This window comes from Diachasmimorpha longicaudata, chromosome 7 (genome assembly GCF_034640455.1).
Source record: "Diachasmimorpha longicaudata isolate KC_UGA_2023 chromosome 7, iyDiaLong2, whole genome shotgun sequence".
Lineage (NCBI taxonomy): Eukaryota > Metazoa > Arthropoda > Insecta > Hymenoptera > Braconidae > Diachasmimorpha > Diachasmimorpha longicaudata.
Genome location: NC_087231.1, coordinates 11647 through 20372, shown reverse-complemented (window position 1 = coordinate 20372; position 8726 = coordinate 11647). Strand labels below are relative to the sequence as shown.

The 8726-nt window shown below is 39.2% G+C and overlaps 1 protein-coding gene across 1 annotated transcript; it reads right to left on the bottom strand.

Moving 5' to 3' along the window:
• Window positions 1–208: 208 nt before the first annotated feature.
• On the bottom strand, window positions 209–976 carry LOC135164277 (uncharacterized). The gene is made up of 2 exons (XM_064124462.1): window positions 769–976; window positions 209–599 (listed from the first exon to the last, which is right to left on the bottom strand). The coding sequence occupies exons 1-2, from the start codon at window positions 934–936 to the stop codon at window positions 381–383; spliced, it is 387 nt and encodes a 128-aa protein (XP_063980532.1). The 5' UTR covers window positions 937–976; the 3' UTR covers window positions 209–380.
• Window positions 977–8726: the final 7750 nt, after the last annotated feature.

The window sequence follows — 8726 nt, the reverse complement described above, 5'->3', positions numbered from 1 at the left end:
TTAATATGTAAACTTAAAAGTAAGGGAAGGGATCATGCAAACAGAAAACAATTATTTAAAAAAAATTTATTTATTTAAAAAAACTTAAAACTAAGCTACAATTTATTTTAAACTTAAAACTAAAGGGAAGTATAATTTTTTTACATAATTTTATTAAAAAATAAAAACTTGAATCTAAAATAGAAATTTTTTTTTTTTGTTTAAATGTTAAAATTTTTTTTTTTTGGTTTTGTTTTATAATTTAAAACTAAGGGAAATAAATAAATAAACACACAAGAAAATATTCATTTTTTAAATTTAATTTTATTCAAAAAACTTAAAATTAAAAATACATTTTTTTTTAAATTTAAAATTAAATGGGAAGGGGGGGGGCAGTGGCCTCAGTCCCACTGCTCCAGGTCCCAATTCTCCTCTGTCAGGTCTGGCTGAGTGGGCTCCTCCCCGAAGAGGATCCTTAGCGCCCAGGCATCCTCCACGTCGTATAGAGCGAGCAGCTGCTCGCCCTCGGCCTCCAGGCCACGCGCCTCGCGCCTCAGAGCGCGGACCCACCGCGCTCTCGGGGTGTCTGGGCCGACACCTCCCTCCCAGCGAGCTCCGTGCTGTAAACAAAAAAGAAAAAAACACATTAATATTAAATATATCTATGATTATAAGAAAATGAGGAAAAAAAGGGGGGTATTTCAGGAAAGGAATGACAGGAAGGGGTTAGAGGGGATAAAGGGAATAGAGAGAGAGAGAGAGAGAGAGAGACAGAGAGACCCAACTCACCAGATATTCCTCGTCCTCCGAATCCGCCAACCATTTGGCGGCCCTGGCGTGCAAATCCTGGATGGCGAAAATATTTTCGCCATCCAGGATTTCACCCTCCGCATCCTCCCAGCGCAACCACTCGTTGGCCTCCCGCAGGTAGGCCCGCTTCCTCCGGATGGCCTGCATCTGTAAAATAAAAAAAAAAGCACAATGAATTAAAAATTTACAAAAAAGAGACAAACAGAATGAATTTAAAAAAACTAAAACAAACGAAAAACAAAAAAAAAATCAAAAACTAAAACAAACAAAATGAATTTAAAACTGAAAACTAAAACAAGCGAAAAAATCAAAAACTAAAACAACAGCCAAAAACGAACGAAAAACCGAAAAAAATACGTGGATTAAAAAAAAAACGCGAAAACGTATACCCCACGAAGGGAAGACGTTAAAATCATATAAAAAAAAACGCTCGAAAAAAAACACCAAAATGAACCGCGGACGCGAAAAACTAAAAATTCAAAACCGCGAGAAAAACGCCACACCCCAAAAACCGCGAAACCCAACGAAAAGCATGCAAAAAATATTCAAAAAACTTACCTCGCGGGCCAAGTGCTCCTGGCACGCTCCTGCACACGTCACTTTCACCATTTTTTTTTAATAAAAAAACGAAAAACACAAAAAAAACACTAAAACTTGACGAACACTGGAGTCCTCCGGATGACGATGGTGAAAGAGGGCGAATAGTGGAACCTCACGGTTTATATAACTTTTGCCCCACTATTCGCCCTCAACCCTCTAAACCGTAAGTTAGAGGGAGATGGGGGTAAGGATTTATGTAGGAAAGACGAGGAAAAAGTCAAAATTGTTCTCTAAACCCTCTAAACAACGAGAAGGAAAGAGACAATAAACGAAAGACTACAGGACGCCGACGAAGAAGAAGCGAGAGAGAAATTTCTCCTAGCTTCTACGTGAAAAAAAAAGGGCTGGGGACAGGAGAGGGAATATTGGGTCTTGCCTAGCAATAAAAAAAAGTCAAGACTCACAGGTAATGCAATAAAATGTATGACTTTTATTTCAGGTATTCAAAAAAATACAGACATGTTTAATGAATTTTTAACCCGAACGGTTACTGGGTGATAACGGGGTGAAATCAAGACTCTGGATGGCCAATCCTTCATCATCATCATCCCCGCTTTGATCCAATTGCATCGCAATTTGATCAAGCTCTTTTTGGCGCTGCGTTGGAGCCCATCGTCCTTCGTAATCGTCCTCGCGATTCCTTTGTTCTAGATTCGCGCCCAGCGCGACTAGAACGGCCTCGATTTCCTCGATAGATTGTCGCGGTTCTGAAACAAAAAAACAATACAAGATTAGCCTAAATCAATCTAATCTCAAAATTCATATGATTGATTGATTGAATATTTACTTTTCGGGGTTGAGGTCGCGAAATTCAATGATCCCTGCTGAGCATCTTCACCCTCGCGTTCCAGGATTAAATTGATCACTGATGGAGTGCTGGGAATGATCTCGATCGATGAATCCAATTCCATCATGGGCTCAGGGATGATATCCTTCGATGTGTTGTCCTTGGATCGATTTTTTTCTGATTCGCGAGCTCTAAATTGTCTTTGTTTTTCCTTAGCTAGTTCGCGACGTTTTTCGCGAGCGATAAAGTCGGCCTTCTTTTTTTCCGCGAGTTTTAAACGTTTTTCGCGAGCCTGTATTTTTTTCAGATCCTTTTTCTTATCAATGTAGTTCACTTGATTGAATAAATCAAGATCTTTTTCTAACATATTAATCCATAACTTTTTTTCTTCTGTACTCACTTGCATGATTTCACTTGTTTTTTTATTATTGACTTTCAGGATTTTAGAGCCACTTTGAGTGCTACCGGCTGATTTATGGCCCAATCGTCTGGTTGAGTTTTTTTTCTTCAACTTTTCAACCGTTTGGAGGCCAAAGTCAATATTTATGACAGGGGCTGTCTTGGAAATTTCACGTCGTTGGAGTTTCACTTTTTTCACTATTTTTTCAATTGATCTTTTCTCATCACTGTTATATTGCACTACACGATCACTAATTATCTTAATTCCGTTTTGATTGGCCTTGTTTCCACCATATTTAGATTTTTTAGGTTTAAAAGTTCCAGGCTGATAACCTGATTGATAACTGGATTTTGGAGATGAGTTCATTTGACTTGATGTCATTTTGACGTAAAAAACGTAAATGCAGTAAAATGATCTCACTGGGGTCCTTGATGCATCCCTAGTTTAGAGGAGGAGGGGCTAAGTTTTCCACACTTTTTTGAAGATTTGCCCTTGGTGGGGGGTCCTTTGCATACCTGATGGGGGCGGATGCTCGAGTTTTCCTTTTTTTCGCCCCCCCACTTGTTTTGCATTTGTTGGCTATTGAAAGGAAAGGTCAATGATTGGCCCATTTCCTTTCTTGTAGACCAATGTCTCCTCCCCCGCAGGGAGATAATATTCTTCCTCACACGCCCTAAAAAAGTAGTACCAATAGAGTTTTTCCCCCACTCCTGCTTTGCATAATCTTGTGTGTTCTATGCAGTCGAAAAAACCATTTGACTTCGACATTTTATATAATAATACATCACTATTATGCACAATTGCTTTAGTAACCACAGCCAAAGTTTTTTCATTTTTCGCATATTTCCTTTCATTTAATAAATTCGCGATTGCAATGCTTCTCAAGGATGGAGGATTATATCTCATTTGAAAATTCGTTTCGATTTCTTTATTAGATTCTGCAGGTTCTTCATTGTAACATACTTTAAAAGTCGTACACATGTCTATGCCCTCATCTTGAGAGTGTAATTTATCCCTGCGATATCTGATATGGATTTTATTCCATATTTCACCGAGAAATTTATATTTGCATACACAAGAAGGATCAACAAGGAAATCTTCCACTTCGTATTCCAATCCTGACCCTATCGCGATTTTCCGCGCTTTTGTTGGACTGCACATGTCATCACTATCTAGGTAATCATCATCGGTATATTTATCAACACATACGCGTACTCTTTTCTGGCGAAATTGAGGCTTTTGTCGTCCCTCAGACGATTCGCGACCCGCGAGATATTTTGTAAGGGACTCTAAATCGTAACTTTCAAAGTTTTTAGACATTTTTACTATTGCAATGCCTTTTAACGAATGACAACAAACGCGTCACTCGATTTAACAAAAAAAATCGGTATAGGAAGGTTCCATGGTAAGAGTGGGGGTACCGCGCAACATACAAAAACCGCGAAAGTGGGGCGCATGTGTGACGCCGCCGCCGCAGAACTCCCTGCGGTGGGGGATAATGTGTGACGGTTATAGGTCTGTCATGCGTATAGTGGGGGATTCTGCCCCCCTCCACTCTCATACGTAGCGCTATAAAACGCGGGTGCTCGCGGTGGATTTGATTCAGTCGTCCTGATTTCATCCATTCATTTTTTCAACATGGAGAGCAACAAACAAAAGGGATTCAGTGATGCTGAACAGCATGTGGTCTTGTCTCAAGTTATATCTTTGAATAGATCAGAGACAAAACAAATTCGTGTCGGCTTAAAAGTTACGTGTTTCGGTCAATTCGTCCCGGTTGTGCAATTTATGGGCGTACGCCCGAAACGCGCCATATTGTCAATGACACGAGAAGAATGGACCCTTTTTTTCAACGATTTGGATGCTGTAACCGATTACTTTGACCCTGAGAAGTTCCACCCAAAGATCAACCACAATCTACCTGCAAAGGAATTTGGGGCCATAAACGTGAAATTCCACCGCAGTTTTGAAAATCCCTGCGTGACCTTTGTTCGCAATGATGATGCAAATCAGACTCCCATAATGATGATGGGACAGAGCATCATTACATTGAAAAACAAGGCTGCATGGATTAATCAGTGGCTGGATTTCTTGGAGACATTGCCTCTCAAGGAATACAAGGAATCGCTTGTACAATCAATTAAAGGAATTGCTATGAATTATATGGATTATAATAGAATGCCTGCCACGGAGGATCTTCATCATCGCATACGCGTAAATTTCGAGGAAATTTATCTCTTGGCTCGCGATGATCTTCGACGTACAATACCCCACGAAAATCTTGGTTATTTGTATCAATTATTTGGAGAATTATTCCATAATTGTTACAATTATTTGGATAAATTCGCGGGAGGGGCTTACAGAATGCCCTCATATTGAAAAACCATACACATATGATTTTATGTAACTCATTTGTAAAATGGAACCTACGATTTTATGAAATATAAAAAAAGGATAAAATTCAAACCCTATGTTTAATTATTTATTACAAAAACCCTCAACATCGTTTCAGGTATCAAAAAGACGGAAGGCAAAAAACATTTTTGATCTTTAAATAAAAAAAAAACCTTTTAAAAGGAAACAACATGCACTAAAAGAGAGAGAAAAAAGGAGACATCGTTGAGAATTTTTCCAACGGTCTTCCATAGAAAGGGAAAATTTATTACCCTAAAAAACCTGTAAAAAAAATCATCCATTTACTGCGCCATTCATGCCAGGGCATTGCGCAATCCTCCATCTAAAAAAAAAAAAATAATGGGCCCCAGTTTCCCTTAACACGTGAACGACATTCCATTGCATAACAATGGAATGCTTTCAGGCGTTTTGGGACCTGCCCGCATTCCTTGCCACCCACCCACCACCCACTTCCTGTCGAACAATGACATTTTTTGGGGACCCTCACCCCAGGGGGCCCTAGAGCGGCGACGTCCTCCTCAAAGGACAATGGGGAAAACGTGTTCGGACACGTCTTGAAAAAGGGGGAAGGGGGGCGATTCCTGGAAGAAAATTCGCCAATCGTGCCCACTTACTACTATCAGTATCTAGAATGAAATCGCCATTGGGAATTGGAATTGATCGAGTAGGTGGAGAGGTTAGGCCGGATTTCAATTGATCAAAACTAGCTTGAGATTCAGGGGTCCATTTGAAGGGAATTCGATCTTCAGTTAGAGTATGTAAGGGTTTAGCAATGGCAGCAAAACCTTTCACGTATTTTCTGTAGTAGGAGCATAAACCAAGGAAACTTCTGAGTTGACGTTTAGTTTTAGGAATTGGCCAATCTATAATAGATGAAATTTTGTCCTGAGAGCATTTGATTCCATTTCTTGAAATTATGTGACCCAAATAAAGCACTTCGTGTTTGAAAAATTTACATTTTTTCGTGTTCACTTTTAAGTTGGCTTCAGTTAATCGAGAGAATACTAATTTGAGATTGTGTAAATGTTCGTCAAAATTATGACCGAAAACAATGATGTCATCTAGAAATACGCGACAAATTTTCCCATTCAAGCCTCGTAAAACCTCATTCATTATTCTAACGAAGGTTGCAGGGGCGTTGCAAAGACCAAAAGGGAGAATTTTGAATTGCCATAATTCATCGCCAATTGCAAAAGCAGTTTTCTCTTTATCTTTAGGATCCAGTTCGACTTGCCAATATCCGCTTTTTAAGTCGATTGTTGAGAACCAAGAAGATTCAGAGGCAGCATCAAAAATTTCTTCGTCGCGAGGTAAAGGCATGGAATCTTTTTTGGTGATGTTGTTCAGTTCGCGATAATCGACACAAAAACGCGGGGTGTTTTTATCATCTTTTTTCTTAACTAGGACAACAGGAGAAGCCCAAGGACTGTAGCTAGGTTCAATAACCTGTTGTTCTTTCATTTCCTCAAGGAGATCAAAAACTTTGTCGCGGTAATGGAATGGGACTCTGCGAGGATTTTGTTTGATTGGATTCGAGTTCCCAGTGTCGATTACGTGTTTAGCTCCTGGATATCTCCCTAAGTCAGTAGAACTAGAGGAAAAGCGCTCTTGATAAGTTAGAAGAAAGCTTTTGAATACTCTCTGTTCTTTTGGATTTAATAACTCACATGAATTTTCAAATAGTTGAAGCAAAAATTCAGGAATATTTGGGGAAAATTCAGAGATTCCTTTCGAAATCGTTCGTTTGATAAAAACCGTTTTCTTAGGGTTATCAATGTCAAATTTTCTCTTAACAATCGACTGGAAGTCTTGTAAGAGGCCAGATTTGTAGAGAAAATCTAAGCCAAGAATACAATCTTCTTTTATAATTGCGAAGACCGCGTCAAGAACAATAGAAAAATTTCCGATGGAAATTTCAATTTCTTTGATAGCTTGATAAGGGAAATGTTCGCCAGAAACAGTGATAATACTGATCCTTCTGGTAGAGTTTTTTAGACCAGTCAGATTGTTGTTCAAAAGTTTAGGGTTAATTAATGTAATGTCACTAGCCGTGTCAATTGTCATAAAGCAAGAATGATCATTAATTTTTCCTTTCAATTCCAAAGCAAGGATTGGATCTTGAGTTTCATTTTTCACCTGAAAACATCTAGAAATATTGAAACTTGGTTGAGTCAATTCGTCCCCCAACGAATCGACTCCATTCAGTTTTCCGAATGTGTGTGGGTGTTAGCAGATCCGTTTCGGTTTGAATGTTTGTTATTATATGGAAATTTTGATTTGAAATTTCTACTGCCATTATTAAAATGACGGTAGGGATGGTGATTGACCCGAGTTGAGTTGAATTCTTGTGTGGGATTATTGTGAGAACTCCTAGAACTATTTTGATTTGGGTTACCAAAGCTGTTGCAATGCTTAGCGCAATGGCCAAAATTGTGACATTTGTAGCATCGTATATTCGTTTCCGTATTGAAAAATTTCTTATGCCTGTCATGTTTTGATGAGAGATCGCGATAATCGATTTGTGATCGAAAATGCGATGAATTTTGAGGTTGGCGTTTGTTAATCACAGAGTTGGAAATAGAACTCAACTGAGTTGCGCGTTCAACTGCACGTTGGAAATTTTCAATATCCTCAGATTTTAAGGTAAATTCCATTTGTGGGTTATTGATTCCATCGATAAAGGCGCGGCAGGCAGCACGATCACGTTCTTCCTCAGAAGAACTTGAATAAGCCAAACGGCTAAGTCGATCAATCTCTTCCGAGTAAGTGACGTAGCTTTCACCTTTTTTCTGTTTCCGAGATTGTAATTCGTGGTAATACATACGCGAAAGATGTTTTTCATCAAACTTTTCAGCTAATATTTTTGTAATTGTTTTGTAATCTGATTTATTCTGATCTACGATTTTACTCAAAATTAACCGAGCTTTTCCGCGGAGACGCGTTAATAATTGTGAAGCTTTAGTCTCTTCTGACCACTGGTTATGAGAAGAAGCAATTTCGAATTGCAGGTAGTAATGAGACCAAAGTTCTGAACCGTCGTACGTGTCTGGTTTAATTTGGGAAATTCTGTTTTCCTTCATTGAGGGTAAATTATTGATGTGAGGACAAGGATTAGCGTTAGCATGTGCAGCATCACTACGATTAGCAAAAGCAAAGGGGTGAGAAGGGAAATAATTTAGAGTGTTATCTGTTGGATTCCTCGGAGGAGGGTATGGTGGCACTTGAACCCCAGGAGGAATCGGCGCTTCCGTTCCATGTTGAAGAGTCATGCCTAGGACTGCTGGAACTGATTGTGACGTGTTTGGTTCCCTTGAAGTACCATTAATTCTTGGAATGGTTGGATTAAGGAGTTCCCCAGAAAGATGTTGTTCAGAGTTGACAGGAACAGTATGATAATTATCGGCTGAAAAATTTCCTGGAATCTCTGGAGTAGGGTTCTGGTGGACATCGACAACGATAGGAATTGCCTGGTTTCCTGGTGTACAATTTTGAAGAATTCCATGGATATTATGAGTTGTTGAATTGCCTGTAAGATTTCTAAGTGAATTAAAAATGTCATTGCGACTAATCCGGCGTTCTTCCTCTCTCTCTTGTCGAATAACTTCTCTGATACTAGTTACAGCGTCCCGTAATTGATTTTGGAATTCATTGCGAAGTTGATTGCCCAAATCTTCAATTTCTCGAGAAGTCGGATTATGGTGGAGTATTTCGTCATCCAGTGGAGAATGAGGGCGA

What these genes read in the sequence shown, in the direction of transcription:
- LOC135164277 (XM_064124462.1), bottom strand. Translation starts at nt 936, where the DNA reads ATGCAGGCCATCCGGAGGAAGCGGGCCTACCTGCGGGAGGCCAACGAG. An exon ending in CGGAGGACGAGGAATATCTG is followed by an intron (nt 600 to 768) that starts GTGAGTTGGGTC and finishes TTTTGTTTACAG; the next exon opens with CACGGAGCTCGCTGGGAGGG.